Source organism: Taudactylus pleione, unplaced genomic scaffold, assembly GCF_031769625.1.
Source record: "Taudactylus pleione unplaced genomic scaffold, aTauple2 ptg000171l, whole genome shotgun sequence".
NCBI classification, from domain to species: Eukaryota; Metazoa; Chordata; class Amphibia; order Anura; family Myobatrachidae; genus Taudactylus; species Taudactylus pleione.
In genome coordinates this window covers 227,740-250,628 of record NW_028284573.1, presented here as the reverse complement: position 1 = coordinate 250,628, position 22,889 = coordinate 227,740, and the positions used below count along the sequence as shown (strand labels likewise).

At 45.5% G+C, this 22,889-nt stretch overlaps 1 protein-coding gene across 1 annotated transcript in view; it reads right to left on the bottom strand.

Moving 5' to 3' along the window:
- Nucleotides 1-22,889, bottom strand: part of SLC25A29 (solute carrier family 25 member 29) — a 59,610-nt gene that overhangs the window by 18,703 nt on the left and 18,018 nt on the right. The window contains exon 2 of the mRNA XM_088475385.1: nt 3,765-3,808. Within this exon, the coding sequence (XP_088331511.1) occupies nt 3,765-3,808 (44 nt within the window). The remainder of the gene's footprint in view (nt 1-3,764; nt 3,809-22,889) is intronic.

Below are 22,889 nucleotides of genomic sequence, written 5' to 3'. Positions count from 1 at the left end.
CGCAGCAGAGCGGCCATGTTGTAAATGACCTCCAATGTGTTTATTTTTCATTGGTTAACTACTATAATTACAACAGTTAGGCTGGTCACACACGATCCAATATGACAGGCTATAATATGACAGGGTGCTTTGCATTAGTGTGTGAGTGCGGGCCACAGTGCTTGGTAATTAGCCATTCAAAACTGATCAGATAATTATCGATTACACCTATCGGGCCTCATTCAGTCACATGCAACGCCGATTTTGTTTTTTTTGTTGCTATTGCGCGAAAGTTCCTAAAAACTTCTATGGCGCATGCGTTACACAGGCGCGGATGTGACTGAAACACACGGTATCACAACAGTCATGGAAAAATGCTGGAAGTTCTTGGGCAGGGACTGGGAGGTGGCTAAACAGGCGCACGGAAATGGTCTGTCGCATGGGCGTGTTATGGAAGTGTCGCAGGCATGGCGCTGAAGTGTTTGAGTACAAAGACGCTCAATCGGTCACTTTGAAGGCCATAGTCGGACGTTAAAATCTGCACCTGCCATTGGACTGGTGGAAGTTTCCAGGGTGCGTAAATAGACGCACCGGGCGGTAATAAGTCTACGGACGCTGACAGTGGGCATCTCAGTCCTTGCACATTCGGAGGCACGAATAAACACCAGGGAAGGGTTTTGTAGCGGCATTTGCAGCCACGGCTACTTCACCACTGAATCAGGCGCACTGACCGGTGAGCGCAGTCATCACTCAACCTCATTAACAGGCTCCAGTGATGTCACAAGTGACCAGCTCATCCGTGTGGTAGCACTGGGCGCTGTTCCTGTCACTCACGTTGGGTGGGTGGACGAGACCGTGTGTGACCAGAGCTAAGAATGGATTACATTGGACTACACCCTGCAATCTCAGATGCAATAGTCCTCGTGGTCCTCCTTTCATGTGTTGGTTGAAAATTGGGGTAGTTACAGTAAGGAGACCAGTTCAGCTCCACGCTCTTTAAATGTTTATATTCCGCTCACAAGGGGGTGATGTACCAAGCCCTTGAGTGAGGTAAAGTGGAGATGTTTCCCATAGCGACCATCAGCTTCCAATTATCTAGCACAGTCTATGGAATGACAGTAAGAAGCTGGTTGGTTGCTAAAAAGTCTCCACTTTAGCTCTCTCTAAGGTTTGATACCTCTCCCCCTCAGTCCCATTAAATTCCACTTTCCCACTAAGAAGAGGTATAGGACAGTGACCTGCTATACATACAGAGACTGGCATTTCAAGAAAATAAAACAAATGATCCTTAATGTGACATTTAAATAGATCTATAATTTGTGACCAATTTTCGAGGAAATTAAGTTGACTTGTTCCCACATTAAACAGGCTCCGCAGTAAGGGAATGAATACAGACATCTACTATAACACTAGACAGCAAACATTCACATAGGCTAGAATGTCCTAGTTGTGGGGTTCCACCGTACGATGACTCTTACTTACTGGCCTGTACATTGCCCTCCTACACACTGGTCTTAAATACGAACGTCTTTTCTCTCCCGGTTTTTCAGTTATATTTACAATATTAGTCACTGTTGTTCTTGGTATTTCCCTGGCATATAGTACAAAGCTGTTATCTGGACACACTCGGGGACTGATGGAGAGGTGAACCTACGCCCATTGGCAGAGTAAATCTCATGTGAATTCGCACAGCACATACGTACTTAGAACATGGGTGCACATAAATACAGGCGATGCAGAGTAAAATGCATTTGGAACGCACCCACGCTTTCGACAGAGAGGTGGAACTGGGTCGTGATGGGGCGTACTGATGTAGGTGAAATCCACTCAGGGCCTCTCTTGCAGGTATGAACTAAAGCCAAAATACGCCTGTGTGCAGGCCTGCAATGTGCACCTAGTATAGGGCAGGTGCAAACCAGGCGCACATGATACACAACTCAGAAGCGGTGGCTACTAGGGTGCGTATAACTCTGCAGATTGGGCGGATATACACATTTTTGGCATGCTCTTTTTTTTTTTTTTGGAGCATTATACGCCCAACTTCCTTTCATCACTGCACCAGGCCCAACTATCCAAAGCAGAGAACACAGCAGATCTGTGTTTTATCCATGGGCAATAGCTATAAATAATGTCACCTGATGATACAAAACACAGGACTGAAAAGCACATGATACAGTGCATCCGGAAGGTATTCCCAACGCTTCACTTTTTCCACATTTTATGTTATGTTACAGCCTTATTCCAAAATGAAATCAATTCATTTTTGTCCTCAAAATTCTACACACAACACCGCATAATGACAACGTGTAAAAAGTTTTTTTAGATTTTTGCAAATGCAGCACCTCTCAAGCTCCATCAGGTTGGATGGGAAGCGTCGGTGCACAGCCATTTTTAGATATCTCCAAAGATGTTCAATTGGATTCAAGTCTGGGTTCTGGCTGGGCAACTCACAGACTTTCACAGAGTTGTCCTGAAGCCACTCCTTTGATATCTTGGCTGTGTGCTTAGGGTCGTTGTCCTGCTGAAAGATGAACCGTCGCTCCACTCAGAGGTCAAGAGCGCTCTGGAGCAGGTTTTCATTCAGGATGTCTCTGTACATTGCTGTATTCATCTTTCCCTCTATCCTGACTAGTCTCCCAGTTCCTGCCGCTGAAAAACATCCCCACAGCATGATGCTGCCACCACCATGCTTCATTGTAGGAATGGTATTGGCCTGGTGATGAGCGGAGCCTGGTTTCCTCCAAACATAACGCCTGGCATTCACGCCAAACAGTTCAATTTTTGTCTCTCATGGTCTGAGAGATCTTCAGGTGCATTTTGGCAAACTCCAGGCAGGCTGCCATGTGCTTTTTACTAAGGAGTGGCTTCCGTCTGGCCACTCTACCATACAGACCTGTTTGGTGGATTGCTGCAGAGATGGTTGTCCTTCTGGAAGCTTCTCCTCTCTCCACAGAGGAATGCTGTAGCTCTGACAGAGTGACCATCGGGTTCTTGGTCACCTCCCTGACTAGGGCCCTTCTCCCCCGATTGCTCAGTTTAGACGGCTGGCCAACTCTAGGTAGTCCAGGTGGTTCTGAACATCTTCCATTTACGGATGATGGAGGCCACTGTGCTCATTGGGACCTTCATAGCAGCAGATATTTTTCTGTACCCTTCCCCAGAGTTGTGCCTCGAGACAATCCTGCCTCGGAGGTCTACAGACAATTCCTTGGACTTCATGCTTGGTTTGTGCTCTGACATGCGCTGTCAAGTGTGGGACCTTATATAGACCGGTGTATTCCTTTTAAAATCATGTCCGATCAACTGAATTTACCACAGGTGGACTCCAATTAAGCTGTAGGAACATCTCAAGGATGATCAGTGGAAACCGGATGCACCTGAACTCAATTTTGAGGTTCATGGCAAAGGCTGTGAATACTTATGTACATGTGATTTCTTAGTGGGGTTTTTTTTTATAAAATTTGAAAAAAAATATCAAAAAAATCTTTTTACACGTTGTCATTATGGGGTATTGTGTGTAGAATTTTGAGGACAAAAATTAATTTATTCCATTTTGGAATAAGGCTGTAACAAAATGTGGAAAAAGTGAAGCGTTGTGAATACTTTCCGGAGGCACTGAATATTCTGCTTGATTGAATGTGGACAATCAGACTCAGGCACTTGTACCGGACATATAGCAGCCAATTATATATGTAATAATCAGTGTTACATTTTGTATAAAGTATTTGCACATATAATTCATACTAATATATATATATATTTATATGATTGAAATTAAAACCCACCTTTACAGTGTCGAAGGGATGTCCCACTAGCACACCAGCAGCACCTACATAAAAGACAAAAAGTGTCAGAATGAGGATAATAATTATCTGTAGCCCTGAATCACCAGTATAAATATCAGATCTGATTCTTATAACAGTGGCACCTTCCCTGGGCTTTCATTGATGCACCCACTGACATTAATAGGTTACCCTGTAATTAGTAGTCATTCCGTACACTGTACATCACCCATTGCACAAAGCTTATAGTGTACAGATCTTTCCTTATCTCTTGTCCAAGGTTAGTTATGTATAAGGTTCACTACCACCAGTCTGCCTTCTCCCCCCATGTCAGGCTCACTCACAGCTACAGCTCTAATTTCATTTATCTATCCAGCACTTTTCATACATTAATAAATTAGAAAGAAAAAAAAAAAACGTATAAAAAATGGGTCATGTCAGAGTCAATGCCGCTACTCCCTCCACTGTGTTGGAGAATTTGAACAGCGCACTTAAAATGCTAGAGCGCCACGCAACCAACTTATGTCTGTCTCACGCGCTCGTATTGCAATGGTTGGAAAAGAATAAGCTCCTAAATACCGCATCTGGAAAATGCGCAGCAGAGCATTTTTTTTGGAGGATTTCCACAGTACTTTTAAATGAGCCCTTCATAATATTATCATCATTTATATAGTGCATAATTACAATATATATATATATATATATATATATATATATATATATATAGTCATGTGCATAAATATTGGGACATTGACAGAATTTTCATATTTTGGCCTCTATTCACCACCACAATGGCTTTGAAATGAAACAAACAAGATGTGATTTACCTGCAGACTTTCAGTTTTAATTTGAGGGTAATTACATCCAAATCAGGTGAACGGTGTAGGAATTACAACGGTTTCTATATGTGCCTCCCACTTTCTAAGGGGCCAAAAGTAATGGGACAAACTAAAACAATCCTAAATCTAACTTTCACTTTTTAATACTTTGTTGCAAATCCTTTGCAGGCAATTACAGCCTGAAGTCTGGAACGCATAGACATCACCAGACGCTGGGTTTCATCCCTGGTGATGCTCTGCCAGGCCTCTACTGCAAATGTCTCCAGTTCCTGCTTGTTCTTGGGGCATTTTCCCTTCAGTTTTGTCTTCATCAAGTGAAATGCATGCTCAATCGGATTCAGGTCAGGGGATTGACTTGGCCATTGCATAACATTCCACTTTTTAGCCTTAAAAAACTCTTTGGTTGCTTTTGCAGTATGCTTCGGGTCATTGTCCATCTGCACTGTGAAGCGCCGTCCAATGAGTTCTGAAGCATTTGACTGAATATGAGCATATAATATTGCCTGAAACACTTCAGAATTCATTCTGCTGCTTTTGTCAGCAGTCACATCATCAATAAATACAAGGGAACCAGTTCCATTGAACACCATGACACTACCACCACCATGCTTCACTGATGAGGTGGTATGTTTTGGATCATGAGCAGTTCCTTTCCTTCTCCATACTCTTCTCTTCCCGTCACTCTGGTACAAGTTGATCTTTGTCTCATCTGTCCATAGGATGTTGTTCCAGAACAGTAATGGCTTTTTTAGAGTTTGTTTGGCAAACTCTAATCTGGTCTTCCTGTTTTTGTGGCTCACCAATGGTTTACATCTTGTGGTGAACCCTCTATATTCACTCTTGTGAAGTCTTCTCTTGATTGTTGACTTTGACACATATACACCTACCTCCTGGAGAGTGTTCTTGATTTGGCCAACTGTTGTGAAGGGGTTTTTCTTCACCAGGGAATAATTCTTCTGTCATCCACCACAGTTGTTTTCCGTGGTCTTCCGGTTTCTTTTGGTGTTGATGAGCTCTCCGATGCGTTCTTTCTTTTCTCTTTCATCCACTAGGGGACACTGGAGGTGCTTACGCTGGGGTATAGAGGCGTGGATAACTGGAGCCGGCACTTTAAATAATTTAGAAGTGTGAAGCTCCTTCCCCTCTATGCCCCATCAGCCCTCAGTTTAGAAAATGTGCCTACGGAGCTGGTCACAACCTGCTGTGCTCCAGCAACACATTTAATTTTATTTATTTAGGTTTTCTTTATTTTTACATCTTTTGACACTTTTAGGTACCCTTCGCCACCTGTCCTTATAGGAGGCAGGAAGGATTGCACAGTGCTTATTTGAAAAGCACTGACAGCTCCTTACTGCCACAGCACATTCTCAACAAGGAAGAAGAGAAGTGCTGAATGCTGCAGAGAGACTCCATCGGGGACCACACAGTGAGTAATCACCTGCGCATCCCCCGGCTCCCGCTCCCGCCGCTGCCCAGCGGTCTTACATATTTAGAATGCTGGGCAGCTAATGCAGAGCACTATGCTCTCCCTCTCCCTCCTCCCGCTGGTAAGCGCGGCACCCGGCTCAGCCTAAGTGCTCTACAAGCGCGACCAGGCGCCTGCTCTCCCTCCTACCCGCCGGGCTCTCCCTCTCCCCGCTGTTACAGTAGCGCGGGGCAGCTGACAGGCGCCTGCTCTCCCTCCTTCTGCCCGGCTCTCCCTCTCCCCGCTGTTACACGCGGGGCAGAGAGGCGGTAAGCGGTCCGCTGTACACGCGGTGTGGCGCATGGGGGAGGTGGTTAATGGTCACAGAGGCCATCTTGTAAGGAGGTTGATAGCCCTTTAGGGCATAAAGAAGGGGGCGGGGCTTAAAGGCAGCACGGGTCTCTCTCCCATACACGTCAAGCGGCCGTATAACAGCAGGGCTGCAGTTCTTCATTACACAGCAGCACATACTGCATCTCTATATAGGAGATTGCAGTGTAAGACACAGAAGGCTGGATTCCTCTGCTGCCATTCCTGTGCTGCAGGACAAGTACATCTGATTACATCCCTGGTAAAGAGGCTGTAAGTAACTTGGGTGTAAGTGCAGGGGAATCTGATCTGTGGGAGGGGGGTTTCTCCTCCTCTGTGTCCCACAGCCTTCTTGTTTTTATATGTCTGTGTCTTTTCTGTTTTACGCTGTGTTTCTCTGAGTGACTGTGTGTACCATGTCCAACAGAAACAAGGCCTCTCAAAGGCTGTTTGTCTGTTCCAAGTGTAACAACAAACAGACCAAGCCACAGGCCACTGGGTCCACGTTATGTGATGCTTGTATAACAACGGATTCACAGATGGCGATTACTAGCTCTCCTGCTCCGCCATGGGTCACTGACATGGTAGGAGTTATGTCAAATTTAACATCGGAGTTGGCTGAGGCGCGCAGGTCTCATCCTCCCTGGGTAGCTGACTTAACCAAGTCTCTAGACACCCTGGTTCAGGTGATGGGTACAGCGGTGCCTACACACTCCACCTCCTACCAAAGCCCGTCTCAAAAGCGTACTCTAATGACTGTTCTCCAGTCAGAAGAGTCGGACGAAGAATTCCTCGCCACAGAGGATACCGTAGAGGGTGAATTGGAAGAAGTTTTACAAGAAATGAACAGGGCCTGGAAACAATTCCAAATTTCAAGACCTGGGTTCAGATCCCACGTCCACTATTTAATGTGTATCCAGAGATGGTGCAGAGGGTAAAGCACCTGTTCTGCATCTGGGCGTAGTTTTCCGTCTAGCTTCCCTTTTCCATCATCCATGATGGAGAAGTGGGAAACTCCTCCTCCTATAGATGTCTGTTTCCCGTCTCACTAAGAAAACAGCACTTCCGGTGCCGGGAGCTACTGTTTTAAAGGACACTTCGGATCGTAAGTTGGAGACAACACTAAGATCTATATATACACCGCAACGGGAGCTCAACTTAGTCCTAACCTTGTTACCGCCGGGGTTAACAAGGCTGTGGTTTGCTGGGCTGACCAGCTGATTTCAGGTTTGGACTCGGGTACTTCCAGAGTAGAATTACGTCTATTAGCAGAACACATCCGTGAGTCTGCAGTTTACTTGGGAGAAGCTTCAAAGGATATTAGTCAGATTAGTGCTCGCATATCTGCATCTGCTATTTCAGGACGCAGAGCTCTGTGGTTGCGCACTTGGCAGGCGGACGCAGAGTCCAAACGTGCGGTTGAGGGTTTACCATTCACGGGTGACATGCTTTTTGGCCCGGAATTGGACAAGTGGATATCCCAAGCCACGGGGCGGTAAGTCCTCTTTCCTCCCGTCTACTGCTCCAGATCCCAGAAGACCTTATACTGGACCTTCGTTTCATTCCTTTTGAGCCCCTCATTCCTTTCATGGTAGAGCCAGAGGTAGAGGTCGTCCACACACGGTTGCACGTAGACCAGAGTCTAAACCAGCTGAGAAACAGGTGGCATGACTGTTTTCCGTCCCACCTGGGGTCTCCTGCGGTGGGAGCCCACTTGCAAGAATTTCAAGTTCTACAGGAGGCTATCAGGTCTCTAGTATTGTCATCTGTGTTAGTTCCGGTTCCGGAGCATCAGCGAGGTATGGGGTTTTACTCAAGCCTGTTTGTAGTGCCCAGACCGGAGGGTGCGGTCATGGCCATCTTGAACCTCAAGTCCTTAAACCTGTATCTAAAGATGTATCGTTTCAAAATGGAATCTCTGCAGTCCGTTGTTGCGAGCATGGAACCAGGGGAGTTCCTATTATCCCTGGATATCAGGGATACTTATCTCCATTTTCCCATGGGAACCACACCAAGCTTTTCAAAATTTTGCCATATTGAAAGATCATATCTTCGGCTCCCCGCATATTCACCAAACTCATAGCAGTCATGATCGCTCTCCTTCGGTCATCAGGAGTGAACATAATCCATTATGTCAATGCTTCTTTGTCTGCGTCTCTTAGGAAAGATGGTAGCTGCTTTCGAGGCACTTCAGTTCGGCTGGTTTCACTCCAGGGGTCAGGGTCTCATCTGCTTCTACAACGACAGATCTGTCTGAGCCCGGTTACCAGAGTGGCCTTCTCTGGTGGACGCAATCCACCAATCTTATAGCGGGCCGGAGATTCGGAGTGTGGAACTGGATCATCGTAACTACGGATGCCAGCCTCCGAGGATGGAGAGCAGTAGTCCTCGATTACCACTTTCAGGTTCAAGGGTCCCCTCTAGAACAGAAGTGGGCCATAAAGGCGTTGGAACTCAGACCGAACAATGCTCTGATAGAGGCAACAGAGTTTCTAAAGGGCTCATCCCGTAAGAGTTCAGTCCGACAGCGCGACGGCAGTCGTTTTCATCAATGGCCAAGGAGGAACTCTGAGTCGCATGGCTATGCGAGAAGTAACTGATATCTTCCGGTGGGCCGAGAACCAGTAAGTAATCCTGTTGGCGGTATTCATCCCGGGTGTGGACAACTGGGAAGCAGATTACCTAAGTCGACAGGATATCCGGAATGCAAGCTTCATCCAGACGTGTTCAGCGCGCTGATACGTCAATGGGGATGTCCTCAGGTGAACCTCATGGCGTCACGACTGAATTGTCAGCTCCCAGTATACGTGTCAAGAACTCGAGATCCACAGGCGGAAGCAGTAGCCGCTCTGACAAGTCAGTGGATCTACGACTTTGTTTATCTTTTTCCTCCGATTCCGCGTCTTCCTTGTCTTCTAAAAAGGGGATAAACAAGAGACAGCCTCTGTAATTCTCGTGGCTCAGAACTGGCCTCGGAGAAGTTGGTTCTCGGACCTTCGGTCCCTAATGACAGAAGATCCGTGGTCCTTTCCTATGCGCCCGGATCCTCTCCAGCAGGGTTTTTTCATACACCCCAACTTAGCGCAACTGCGTTTAATGGGGTGGCTCTTTAAACCGATATCCTAAGACGCAGTGGCATCCCAGACGCAGTTATTCCCACCATGATACGTGCCAGGAAGCCAGTTTCGTATGCGCATGATCATCGCTTCTGGCGTGCTTAGATCTCATGGTGTGCCGGTCGGGGTCTTCTGTCTAGGACTTTTCGTTTATCCACAGTTTCTGCTTTTCCTTTAGACAGGTCTGGATTCTGACCTTCGTCTAGGAACCTTAAAAGGTGCAAGTCTCTGACCTTTCCATTTTCCTTTCAAAGGAAATTGGCCTTCTTTCCTGAGATGCTGACATTCTGTAAGGGGTCTTGCGCACGCAGCACCCTTTTGTACCTCCAATAGCTCCCTGGGATCTAAACTTAGTGCTTCTGTTTCTTCAGTCGCCCATGTTTGAACCTTTGGAGGATGTTGATCTTCAGTACCTGTCTTGGAAGACGGTCCTCCTCCTGGTTCTTGCTTCGACTCGTAGGGTTTCAAAATGGGGGGCTATGTCTGATAAGCACCTTACCTTGTGTTTCATGCTGATAGGGCGGAACTCCGGACGGTAGCTGCTTTCCTTCCCAATATTGTGTCGGCTTTTCATATCTATCAGTCTATTGTGGTACAGTCGTTGGTGGAGGACTCTGGTGGTTCTTCTGCTTTGGATGTGGTTACGGCTCTCCGCACCTATGTTGCCAGGACAGCGTCCCTCCTTAAGTTTGAGTCGCTTTTTGTCCTCTATGATGCTGTTCGGAGGGGTTGTCCATCGTCTAAGCAGACTTTGGCACGTTGGATTCGGCTGACTATTCATCTGGCTTATGTTAGTGCCGACCGTCTGCCTCCTTCGTCCATTTCGGCTCATTCCACACGTTCTGTGGGTGCGTCATGGGCGGCCGGTAGAGGAGCCTCCACGTCACAATTGTGCCGTGCGGCGTCTTGGTCTTCAGTTCACACGTTTGTCAAGTTTTACAAATTGGATATGTTTCCTTCTTCGGCATCCCGGTTTGGCCGCCTAGTTCTGCAGGCGCCTCAGAGCGTTCCCGCCCGTGGGGAAAAAACTTTGGGACGTCCCCAGCGTAAGCACCTCCAGTGTCCCCTAGTGGATGAAAGAGAAAATGGGATTTTGGTACCTACCGGTAAATCCTTTTCTCTGATTCCACAGGGGACACTGGACGCCCACCTCTGCGCTCTTTGCCTGCCTGTTCGGCTTGTTGCGAATGTTGTATGATACAGTTATTGTGTGTTCTTCTCTCCTTTTCTTACTCCGCTTGTTCTCCATCTACTCTCCGTCTTCATTTTCAAAAATGAGGGCTGATGGGGCATAGAGGGGGAGGAGCTTCACACTTCTAAATTATTTCAAGTGCCGGCTCCAGTTATCCACGCCTCTATACCCCAGCGTAAGTACTTCCAGTGTCCCCTGTGGAATCAGAGAAAAGGATTTACCGGTAGGTACCAAAATCCCATTTTTAAGAATGTTCCAAACAGTTGATTTGGCCACACCTAATGTTTTTGCTATCTCTCTGATGGGTTTGTTTAGATTTTTCAGTCTAATGATGGCTTGCTTCACTGACAGTGACAGCTCTTTGGATCTCATATTGAGAGTCGACAGCAACTGATTCCAAATGCAAATGTCACACCTAGAATCAACTCCAGACCTTTTACCTGCTTAATTGATAATGAAATAACGAGGGAATAGCCCACACCTGTCCATGAAATAGCTTTTGAGTTGATAGTCCCATTACTTTTGGCCCCTTAAAAAGTGGGAGGCACATATTGAAACTGTTGTAATTCCTACACCGTTCACCCGATTTGGATGTAATTACCCTCAAATGAAATCTGAAAGTCTGCAGGTAAAGCACATCTTGTTTGTTTCATTTCAAAGCCATTGTGGTGGTGAATAGAGGCCAAAATATGAAAATTCTGTCAATGTCCCAATATTTATGCACCTGACTGTATATACACAAACACTATAAATATATATACACACACACACATATATATATATACATACATACATACATACATACACACACACACAGGCATAGGATCTGCAGGATGAAAATGACATATTGTAAAGCCAGCTGCTTGTCCTGCCAGTCGGACACAGCGGCGCTATACTATAAAACAAACACACCAGCGCTGGGTAGTACATTCACTGACAGGTGGATAGAGGTTGAAGCAACCCAGTGATTCTACCAAGAACTCACGACCGACAGTGGGACAGTCCGGATTTTATTTTTCACTGCAGGTCATATACTGCTTTTTTCTTCTTTTTTTTTTCCGCCTGTTTATATTTGTTTACCGGATTGTTTAGTAATAAATATTTACTGACATTACCTACTCCTGATGTGACCCCTTGTTCATTTCATCATTATTACGGCACCTTAGCTGAGGACATGGAATGAGCAATAGGAGCCTTGGGAGCAGGGCTGGCTCCAGGTATGTTCTGGGCTGGGCACCGGGGTCCGGCAGTAGGAAAGTCCCGCCCACCACCCCGTTTGTTGTGGTGAATAATGTAAGCACGGGGAGGGCGCAGTGAGGGGAGGGGCCAGGGGGAACACGGATGGCGCAGGGTGCTGAGACACCTGCTTGGGAGAAACCATTACGGGAACATCCCCATATAATTTATTGTGAGTGGGGTACGTTACCTTTATTTATTTGTACGATTTTATTAGCACAGAGGTGCCTCATTATTTACCGGTTAGAAACCGGGGCACTTAAAGATCGTACCGTTATGGGAATTCTCCTCTGTGATATAGAGTGAGTACGGTACGACTTACTTTTCATAGGATACGTATGTGAAGAGATATTGTTGATTTGAACCTACTACACTAGCAGCTCCCCTCTCCCCCATTTTTTATCACCCCACTTTGAGGACCATTGATACTACCACCACGGAGTGACGAGTGACTTTGGGAAAACGACATCCATTTGAGGGAAGTTTCTTAGGAGAGACCCAAAGATCCCTTTATGTGAATGTTATCGCCCATTTTATTGTGAGTAGGATACGCCCCCCCGGTCCTGTTTACAAAGTTTTATCTGCACATGGGTGTTTTCATGACCAGCCTGGTATTCATTTTATCATCTAAAGAAACCTTTATGGGAGTCTTCCTCTGTAATTCAGAGTGAGTATGGTACGAATAATATTTTAGACTCATCATATTAGACTGGACATATTGTAAAAGAGAGTTTTTTGGCCGGAACTTACTACACTATTAGTCTTCCCTTTTTTCTGTTTCTTTTTTGATCCTTTCCTGAGGATTTTGACCCAAAGAATAGAAGAAGGTTTTGAAGATTTAAATGGGCCTCTTCATCCCATCCTCTATGGACCAGGACATTGGGCCTGATTCAGAGCCGGACGCTATTTGCGCTCGCTCGTTCAAAAAAAGGGGCCGGATATTTAAATAGAGCGCTCGCTCTTTGCGGTCTGTTGACGCCTCTATGTCTGAACGAGTGAACGAAACATGCGCTCGCTATTTTTTTAAAAACGCCCCCTGGCCGCTCGCATCATACGTCATCTCCGCTATTTATTAGATTAATCGAGTACATCGAAAGGCATCTGAACTGCTCGCAGTGCTTGTGGTAGCATTTTCCTACCGCAATCATGCGAGCAGTTCAGGCTAAAAGACAACCAAGTGACGTGGTTGATGACGCTGCTTTGTTAATTATGCACACCCTTAAAAAGCCCGTTTTGACCGTTTGGCACGCCTGCGTTCGGATCTCCACTCCCCGTTTTCAAGCACCTTCCCCTGTTACCACCCACAAACGCCTCATCCTGTCACTCAAATTAGCAGGCATTCGCTATTTTGCGAGCACACAATTTCTGACCGCAATGACTGGTTCGCGCATGCGTATTACAACCCAAACGCATGCGCAGTTGTGCGAACATCGCTCGGAGCGAACGAGCGGCCGCTTACGAGCGGCTCTGAATCAGGCCCATTGTTCCATAATTATTAGGACTCGTCTTGGGAACAGGGACCATCGTCCTGGTCTTTTTGATTTTTTAATACAGTCCAATTGACTTTATATTTTGGATGTAGAGTTTTACATTGTTTTTTATTTTTTTAATAGATTATTTCCATATTTACAAGTGATTGAAAGAGCGCAGTAGGAGTTGGTTGTTTTTTCCTGTTTGTCCTATGTTTATGGGTGGTTGATGACCCCTCCTTAACCTCCTCCTCTGCAGCCTTTGGACTGCGCAGGAGCCCTCTAGATTTCTTTGTATTTAGTTACGAGGATATATTCATTCAGTGCGTATCATATTACACGTTTCAGTCACCAGCCTTAGTTTCTCGAATGGCTTATTTCATTGCACACACCCGCGGTCGTTAGGGTTGATGTGCTGCGCAACAAACCTAGCGATACCGCTAGCGGCCTGTGCATTGTTAATGAATGATGTTACGGTGATCGTTCTGTCGTTCATTACTGTCGTCCAGTGTGGACGCACAATCACTGTTCACGGGCATTCGTTACGATGTCGGAACGAATGCCCGTCACTCCAGTGTGTACCCAGCCTAAGAGAACCCTCCCCGTGTTGTCTGTGTGAGACGGTCTTTGTTTGCCAGTGGTCTAAGGGCGCCGTGGTTACATCAGTGATGAATGTAATGTAATTAGCAAACTTCACTGTAGTGGACGGTAACCTAGGACGATGTTGATTATACATCCAAGATAAGAGAGCAAAGTTGAATCTAATGTGAACCAGAAAGCGATTTGTAGAGTTTGAGCTGAGCTAAGAGACCGTCCGATGATATACCCCCCTGCGACACGAAAACTTCTATTACATGGTTTTACAATTAGGCTGCTCAATCATTTATTTTTTTAGATCGATAATGGAATTTTAGATAATTTGTTTTTATACTATTTAACCCTTTTTGTGGTCACCCCCTAAATCGGAAGGCTGCATCCAGTCCCCCATACGCAGTGTAGCCAGGTATTAATATACAGAGACGCCATTAGATGTCAGTCCCCCATACGCAGTGTAGCCAGGTATTAATATGCAGAGACGCCATTAGATGTCAGTCCCCCATACGCAGTGTAGCCAGGTATTAATATACAGAGACACCATTAGATGTCAGTCCCCCATACGTAGTGTAGCCAGGTATTAATATACAGAGACACCATTAGATGTCAGTCCCCCATACGTAGTGTAGCCAGGTATTAATATGCAGAGACACCATTAGATGTCAGTCCCCCATGCGCAGTGTAGCCAGGTATTAATATACAGAGACACCATTAGATGTCAGTCCCCCATACGTAGTGTAGCCAGGTATTAATATGCAGAGACACCATTAGATGTCAGTCCCCCATACGTAGTGTAGCCAGGTATTAATGCGCAGAGACACCATTAGATGTCAGTCCCCCATACGTAGTGTAGCCAGGTATTAATATACAGAGACACCATTAGATGTCAGTCCCCCATACGTAGTGTAGCCAGGTATTAATATACAGAGACACCATTAGATGTCAGTCCCCCATAAGCAGTGTAGCCAGGTATTAATATACAGAGACACCATTAGATGTCAGTCCCCCATACGCAGTGTAGCCAGGTATTAATATACAGAGACACCATTAGATGTCAGTCCCCCATACGTAGTGTAGCCAGGTATTAATATGCAGAGACGCCATGAGATGTCAGTCCCCCATACGTAGTGTAGCCAGGTATTAATATACAGAGACGCCATTAGATGTCAGTCCTCCATACGTAGTGTAGCCAGGTATTAATATACAGAGACACCATTAGATGTCAGTCCTCCATACGTAGTGTAGCCAGGTATTAATATACAGAGACACCATTAGATGTCAGTCCTCCATACGCAGTGTAGCCAGGTATTAATATACAGAGACACCATTAGATGTCAGTCCCCCATACGCAGTGTAGCCAGGTATTAATATACAGAGACACCATTAGATGTCAGTCCTCCATACGTAGTGTAGCCAGGTATTAATATACAGAGACACCATTAGATGTCAGTCCCCCATACGTAGTGTAGCCAGGTATTAATATACAGAGACACCATTAGATGTCAGTCCCCCATACGCAGTGTAGCCAGGTATTAATATACAGAGACACCATTAGATGTCAGTCCCTCATACGTAGTGTAGCCAGGTATTAATATACAGAGACACCATTAGATGTCAGTCCCCCATACGTAGTGTAGCCAGGTATTAATGTACAGAGACACCATTAGATGTCAGTCCCCCATACGTAGTGTAGCCAGGTATTAATATGCAGAGACACCATTAGATGTCAGTCCCCCATACGTAGTGTAGCCAGGTATTAATATGCAGAGACACCATTAGATGTCAGTCCCCCATACGCAGTGTAGCCAGGTATTAATATACAGAGACACCATTAGATGTCAGTCCCCCATACGCAGTGTAGCCAGGTATTAATATACAGAGACACCATTAGATGTCAGTCCCCCATACGTAGTGTAGCCAGGTATTAATATGCAGAGACACCATTAGATGTCAGTCCCCCATACGTAGTGTAGCCAGGTATTAATATGCAGAGACACCATTAGATGTCAGTCCCCCATACGTAGTGTAGCCAGGTATTAATATGCAGAGACACCATTAGATGTCAGTCCCCCATATGCTGTGTAGCCAGGTATTAATATACAGAGACACCATTAGATGTCAGTCCCCCATACGTAGTGTAGCCAGGTATTAATATACAGAGACACCATTAGATGTCAGTCCCCCATAAGCAGTGTAGCCAGGTATTAATATACAGAGACACCATTAGATGTCAGTCCCCCATAAGCAGTGTAGCCAGGTATTAATATACAGAGACACCATTAGATGTCAGTCCCCCATACGCAGTGTAGCCAGGTATTAATATACAGAGACACCATTAGATGTCAGTCCCCCATACGTAGTGTAGCCAGGTATTAATATGCAGAGACGCCATGAGATGTCAGTCCCCCATACGTAGTGTAGCCAGGTATTAATATACAGAGACACCATTAGATGTCAGTCCTCCATACGTAGTGTAGCCAGGTATTAATATACAGAGACACCATTAGATGTCAGTCCCCCATACGCTGTGTAGCCAGGTATTAATATACAGAGACACCATTAGATGTCAGTCCCCCATACGTAGTGTAGCCAGGTATTAATATACAGAGACACCATTAGATGTCAGTCCCCCATACGTAGTGTAGCCAGGTATTAATATACAGAGACACCATTAGATGTCAGTCCCTCATACGTAGTGTAGCCAGGTATTAATATACAGAGACACCATTAGATGTCAGTCCCTCATACGTAGTGTAGCCAGGTATTAATACGCAGAGACACCAACATATTTTATATAGTCCATTTATATTTAATTGTAGAGCAACAAATTGTTACCCCCAGTGGTCATAGCCAAGAATCCCAGATCCGACCATACAGTATCTTCAGTCCCAACAAGGTACCAGTGCACAAAAAGTCTTGGGGGGGGGGGGGGGGGTTTGGGGGCTTACATTTAAAATGAGCATTATAAAAAATGAAAAAATAATAATAAAAAAAACAAAAGAAAAACAAAGCAGGACTCTAGTCTTATCGACCTACACATCCACCGCATTACGGCGCCGATGTATTCTGCAGCAACAACCGCCATCCCGGCCCACATAGAGGTGACCCCAAGACATGGCCGCCTGTAAAATCCCAGCAGATGCTCACATTGTTACCCGGCAGCTTGCAGAGATTTACAGTCCAACAAAAGTGAGCCCTAATGACAAATCCCACATTTGTTTCATTGGCAGACTATAAGTAACAGCATACCCGGACTAAGCGCGTCAGGGACAACGTGACGCGTATAGACATTGAGGAAGCAGCACTGGCGACATTTATGCCTTCCAGCTTTATGAGTGGAAAGATTGGCAACTAGAAGTGGCCCTGCCTGCCCCCTTTATATATGGGCAGTAATCGAAGTTGGGCCTCATTACCCAAGCTAAGGCCTGTGTGAGGCCAAGTATCACACGAGCGTACCACACACCACTACAGAGACAATGCCCTGGCCCGAGGCATAAGTCGGGCAATCCAGAATGGCGTTCCACAGGAACCGATCCATACACACTCAAAGGGGCAGAGATATCAGGTCTCACGGCCTAGGGCTGCTGGCTGTAACACAGAAGGATAATCAGGGTATTTATATGCTCACAAACATCCACACAGAGACCAGCGGAAGTCCTGGGGCCAGCTGTGTGCACTATGGGCCTGATTCAGACCCGGACGCTAAGCTGCGCTCGCTCGGGGCAATTATCGCACATCTGCACATGCATATGCGTCTAAGTACCCATGCGCGATCCAGTCACTGCGGCCGGGAATTGTGCGCTCGTAGTACACAGACTGGACGCTACTTTGAGTGACAGATAGTGCCGTTTTGTGGGTGGTGATGGGAAGGTGCTTGTGAACGGGGGAGGGGATGTGCGAACGGAGGCGTGTCTGAGTGTCAAAACGGAGTTTAATGGGTGCGCATAATTAGCAAAGTAGCGTCACTTAACACGTCACTTGGTTGAATTTTAGCCTGAACTGATCGCAGTGCTTGTGGTGGGGTAGGGTCTACATCAAGGGCTGCCAGCAGCTCCGATGGCTCTCGATGTTACGGATAATTCATACACTTCCTGGAGATGACGTGTGTTAATAAAGAAAAGTGGGCGTCTTTATACACCAGCGTGCGCTCACTGCCGTCGCTCTATAAAACATAGAGGGCGTCCTTACACCACACAGTGCAATCGCGGAATTTGCATACCCGGCCCCTTTTGGCAATGAGCGAGCGCGGCTTAGCGAGCAGGTCTGAATCAGGCCCTATGTGTCCACAAGAACAACAAGCTGTATACGGGACTTCCAGCAGCCAGATACTAAAGCCATAACTGGCATCTAAGGAGCTAAATACTGATGGAAGCAATGGTCCATGCAGCAGGCAATTTACCACCCATGTGCCATGTACACACGGTCGGGTAAGATGTGCACTTTTCCATCTTGAATAATTTTCAGTTCTATACTAATAAATTATATAGAATTTATTTTAGGAAAAGACAGAAAAAGAAAACCCTACTTAGAAGTAAAGAACACTAAACACTTCCTATTTATCAATCTTTATTCAGACTCTCACGAAAACCTGGAGAGTGTCCCCATCGTATAGCTGGGTAAGAATGAAGGGGAACAGCCTTCTTATTACCACTAGGATAGAGCCCTACAAAATATATTATTATCGATATTATTATTATTTAAATTGTCCCTTTAAAATGGCTCCATTAATATTAACACAGTACTAACACAGCCAGTGCAAGGGTGAGAGTGGAAATTGATCCGGCAGAATTAGAGCGGCTATTTTTACACCATGATACCTTGTAAATGGAAAAAAGTCCTGACTGCCAGGCCACATACAGAGCCTGCGGTCTTAACTCTTTGTGTACCGTGGGATGAGAAACACAGCCGCATGTGAACTAATACTATAGGCAGAAGAAGACCTTTGTTAAGTGCCGGGTCTGCGTTACCCCACCAGGACGGGCACATGCAGGCAGCCCTCAAACACCGATGACCGCCCCTAATGCCATGTCATTGGTATACCATATGGGCAGCAGGCACGGTGATCAGGGCATAGTCCGTTTACAATCATTCCCAGGGGAAGGTTGTGGTTGGGCTTCTGTGTACATTGGGCCTCAATTACCAAGTGCAAGATTTCTTAAAAAGGTTTTCAAAGTTGCACGAAAACAAGAGAGTTTATCTAATGCAGGCCTGGCCTATTCGGGAATGCTAAAACTCTGGCAAGGAATGCTGGGACTTGTAGTTTCACAACAGCTGGAGAGCTACAGGTTGGCCAGGCCTGATCTAGTGAAACAAGATAAGGGTGCGTGGAATGTGCTCCTTGCAGTATAGAAGGGCGAATAGAAGCTCCATTTGTGTAGACGCTTTAGGGGTAAGCGCAGGGTTACCGACAATCTGGCGGCCTCTTCCAGGAGGAGGCAGCCAGATTGTCAGAGCAGGGGGGAGTGCGCGATCGAGTCATCGCGGCCACACCCCCGCTACACAAAACCAAGATTACAGGCATTTTGCAGCCAGGAGCGGGGCCACGATGACGCGATTCAGCGCGAATCGCGGCATCGGCTCCCCAGGACAGCCAATCACAGAACAGAGTGAACCCCGGAGGGGAGCGTCCGTCAAAGGGGTGCGAGGGATTGGCACCGGCCAGGAGACTTGCTGGAGGCTCCCGACTAACCCAGGAGTAGGGAAGTACGGGGTATAGCAGGGATCGGATTTTGTCCTATACTCTTTTTTTTTTTTTTTTTTCCCCTCTAGCAAACTTTATTGAAGCTTGAAACATGACATAATACATTTCAATTACACTCTATACAAGTGGTTCCCAAACGTTTTCAAATCACGGCGCCCTAGAGTATCAGCATATTTTCAATGGCACCCTTGGGCCAAAAGTTTCTTACTCAGAAATTCAGTAAAAAAATTACATGAAGTAGACCGTGCTTATAGGTCACCTTTAGGTTCTGTTATGTGGTGGTGGACAGGGATATTTGTCCACATATTTTTTTGATTGGCAGCCATTAGCAATGGTTTTGTCCATCACACTGAGTAAAAATACATTTTATTTGGTACTGAACCACCAACTTGAGGCACCCCTGCAAGTGCCCTGAGGCACCCCAGGGTGCCACGGCACACCGTTTTGGAGCCACTGCTCTATACAGACAAAGGACACTACACCCCCAACATGACCTGACCACTGTACATGAGCATAATACACATCTATTACACTGTATACAGACATAGGACACTACACCCCCAACATGACCTGACCACTGGGCATGATCATAATTCACATCTATTACACTGTATACAGACATAGGACACTACACCCCCAACATGTCCTGACCACTGTACATGAGCATAATACACATCTATTACACTGTATACAGACATAGGACACTACACCCCCAACATGACCTGACCACTGGGCATGATCATAATTCACATCTATTACACTGTATACAGACATAGGACACTACACCCCCAACATGTCCTGACCACTGTACATGAGCATAATACACATCTATTACACTGTATACAGACATAGGACACTACACCCCCAACATGTCCTGACCACTGTACATGAGCATAATACACATCTATTACACTGTATACAGACATAGGACACTACACCCCCAACATGTCCTGACCACTGTACATGATCATAATACACATCTATTACACTCTATACAGACATAGGGGGCACTACACCCCCAACATGACCTGACCACTGTACATAACCATAATACACATCTATTACACTGTATACAGACATAGGACACTACACCCTCAACATGACCTGACCACTGTACATGACCATAATACACATCTATTACACTGTATACAGACATAGGACACTACACCCCCAACATGTCCTGACCACTGTACATGATCATATTACACATCTATTACACTGTATACAGACATAGGACACTACACCCCCAATATGTCCTGACCACTGGCTATGATCATAATACACTTCTATTACACTGTATACAGACATAGGGGGCACTACACCCCCAACATGACCTGACCACTGTACATAACCATAATACACATCTATTACACTGTATACATACATAGGGGGCACTACACCCCCAACATGACCTGACCACTGTACATAACCATAATACACATCTATTACACCGTATACAGACATAGGACACTACATCCAATATGACCTGACCACTGTACATGATCATAATACACATCTATTACACTCTATACAGACATAGGACACTACACCCCCAACATGTCCTGACCACTGTACATGACCATAATACACATCTATTACACCGTATACAGACATAGGACACTACACCCCCAACATGACCTGACCACTGTACATGACCATAATATACATCTATTACACTGTATACAGACATAGGACACTACACCCCCAACATGACCTGACCACTGTACATGACCATAATACACATCTATTACACTGTATACAGACATAGGACACTACACCCCCAACATGACCTGACCGCTGTACATGACCATAATACACATCTATTACACTGTATACAGACATAGGACACTACACCCCCAACATGACCTGACCGCTGTACATGATCATAATACACATCTATTACACTGTATACAGACATAGGACACTACACCACCAACATGTCCTGACCACTGTACATGATCATAATACACATCTATTACACTCTATACAGACATAGGGGGCACTACACCCCCAACATGACCTGACCACTGTACATAACCATAATACACATCTATTACACTGTATACAGACATAGGACACTACACCCTCAACATGACCTGACCACTATACATGATCATAATACACATCTATTACACTGTATACAGACATAGGACACTACACCACCAACATGACCTGACCATAATACACATCTATTACACTGTATACAGACATAGGACACTACACCCCCAACATGACCTGACCACTGTACATGACCATAATACACATCTATTACACTGTATACAGACATAGGACACTACACCCCCAACATGACCTGACCACTGTACATGACCATAATAAACATCTATTACACTGTATACAGACATAGGACACTACATCCAACATGACCTGACCACTGTACATGATCATAATACACATCTATTATACTGTATACAGACATAGGGCACTACACCCCCAACATGACTATACAGACATAGGACACTACACCCCCAACATGACCTGACCACTGTACATGACCATAATATACATCTATTACACTGTATACAGACATAGGACACTACACCCCCAACATGACCTGACCACTGTACATGACCATAATATACATCTATTACACTGTATACAGACATAGGACACTACACCCCCAACATGACCTGACCACTGTACATGACCATAATATACATCTATTACACTGTATACAGACATAGGACACTACACCCCCAACATGACCTGACCACTGTACATGACCAAATTACACATCTATTACACTCTATACAGACATAGGACACTACACCCCCAACATGACCTGACCACTGTACATGACCATAATATACATCTATACACTGTATACAGACATAGGACACTACACCCCCAACATGACCTGACCACTGTATATGATCATAATACACATCTATTACACTGTATACAGACATAGGACACTACACCCCCAACATGACCTGACCATAATACACATCTATTACACTGTATACAGACATAGGACACTACACCCCCAACATGACCTGACCACTGTACATGACCATAATACACATCTATTACACTGTATACAGACATAGGACACTACACCCCCAACATGTCCTGACCAATGTACATGACCATAATACACATCTATTACACTGTATACAGACATAGGACACTACATCCCCCAACATGACCTGACCGCTGTACATGATCATAATACACATCTATTACACT